The 1,806-nt window shown below is 35.1% G+C and overlaps 1 protein-coding gene across 1 annotated transcript in view; it reads left to right on the top strand.

The window, feature by feature from the left end:
* The first annotated feature begins 1,133 nt into the window (after window positions 1-1,133).
* Window positions 1,134-1,806, top strand: part of SARC_09586 (hypothetical protein) — a 1,454-nt gene continuing 781 nt past the window's right edge. Inside the window, exon 1 of the mRNA XM_014296391.1 lies at window positions 1,134-1,439. Within this exon, the coding sequence (XP_014151866.1) occupies window positions 1,290-1,439 (150 nt within the window). The 5' untranslated portion in view covers window positions 1,134-1,289. The remainder of the gene's footprint in view (window positions 1,440-1,806) is intronic.

Raw genomic sequence — 1,806 nt, 5'->3', positions numbered from 1 at the left:
CCGTTGAACCACCAGAAAGGTTGGGATTCTAAACTATGCTTTGCATATGTACCACGTCCAGTCAACGTCACAACCGTACATACACCATCATTAATTGTCAAAAGTACCTTGACTTGGCGGGAGCCGAGTTATCTTCGGCGGAGCTTGCTGTGAGATGTCTTGATCCTTTTCTTTTTCCTTTGAAACTATACGTAGTGGCGAGGATGATGCGGTTTCTCCGACATCGAGAAGTGCTGATGAAGTATTCGTAGGGGCGCTCATGATAGAATATATATAACTTGAGATTGACTAAATCAAAGATCGCTTTACAATATATACTTCCTTGTAAAACAACAAGATACGAGGATGTGTAGAGTTTGTATTGTATATAGTATTTCCGGTGCCAGTATCATGGTGTCACATATGTAGACTGGAATGTAGACTCAGCAATACACAAGCACCAAACTTTGCATTATTTATAAATAAATAAATATAATAAATAGCTCAAATAAATAAATACAATAAATAGCTCCAATAAATAAATACAATAAATAGCTCAAATAAATAAATACAATAAATAGCTCCAATAAATAAATACAATAAATAGCTCAAATAAATAAATACAATAAATATCTCAAATATATAAATATAATAAATAGCTCAAATATATAAATACAATAAATATCTCAAATATATAAATACAATAAATAGCTCCAATAAATAAATACAATAAATAGCTCAAATAAATAAATACAATAAATATCTCAAATATATAAATACAATAAATAGCTCAAATATATAAATACAATAAATAGCTCAAATATATAAATACAATAAATAGCTCAAATAAATAAATACAATAAATAGCTCCTGTATCCATTTCATTTGCATCATCGGTTTTCCAGTTTATTTGCCATTGTTTCAAAAAAAAAACCCCCCTGACAGCTCTGGGCCCCCTGGGGGTGGCCCCCTGGGGGTGGCGGGGGAGTCTAAAGATATTTCTATATATTCTACCATACATACTCTTCATTCAACATCATCATACAACGGATTTTAGACCTTCGTTCTATTTTTTATTTTACGTAGTTGCTTCTATATGTAACTATTCACAACACGTACTCAAGTACATCCAACTATTCCAACACGTACTCAAGTACATCCAACTACTTCAACACGTACTCAAGTACATCCAACTACTTCAATACGTACTCAAGTACATCCAACTACTTCAATACGTACTCAAGTACATCCAACTACTTCAATACGTACTCAAGTACATCCAACTACTTCAATACAAGCCACTTACCAGAATGCACCCACAATTGGCTCGACATGTGCACCCCACCTGCCAGGATGCTATCGACGCATTAGAGGCCTGTCACAGAGAGAACTCCTTTAGAAAGTTCCTGGGCGAGTGCAACGATGCGAAGACCCAGCTTGACCGTTGCTTGTATGACGAGGTTAGTGTATATCGTTGATGTGCTTGTGTTGGTACTTATTATATAGGTGTTATCTAGTAGGCTGTTCGTTTGTATTGAATCAAGTGGTGCGATTTGGATATTGTGTCGGAGCGGGGAAGGTTTTTATAGGGTCTTATTTTTCTCTTCACTTTTCGGTGCTCGGGATGTAGACCGTGGCTAATGGTTTGTCGTCAATCTATGCTATTTATTGTAGTGCGTCTGAATTATTCTGCGATTATGGATATCAGGGGAGTATTCATATTTTTTTGTTTCCTCGTCGCATTGTAATGGCTTTATCGTAGTCCGAACGTATATCTATATATACATACATAATTTAATGTATAGATTTTTATATACACACACACAC

The sequence above is a fragment of the Sphaeroforma arctica genome (genome assembly GCF_001186125.1).
Source record: "Sphaeroforma arctica JP610 unplaced genomic scaffold supercont1.993, whole genome shotgun sequence".
Taxonomy (NCBI): Eukaryota; class Ichthyosporea; order Ichthyophonida; genus Sphaeroforma; species Sphaeroforma arctica.
This window is presented reverse-complemented; position numbering and strand designations above follow the sequence as displayed.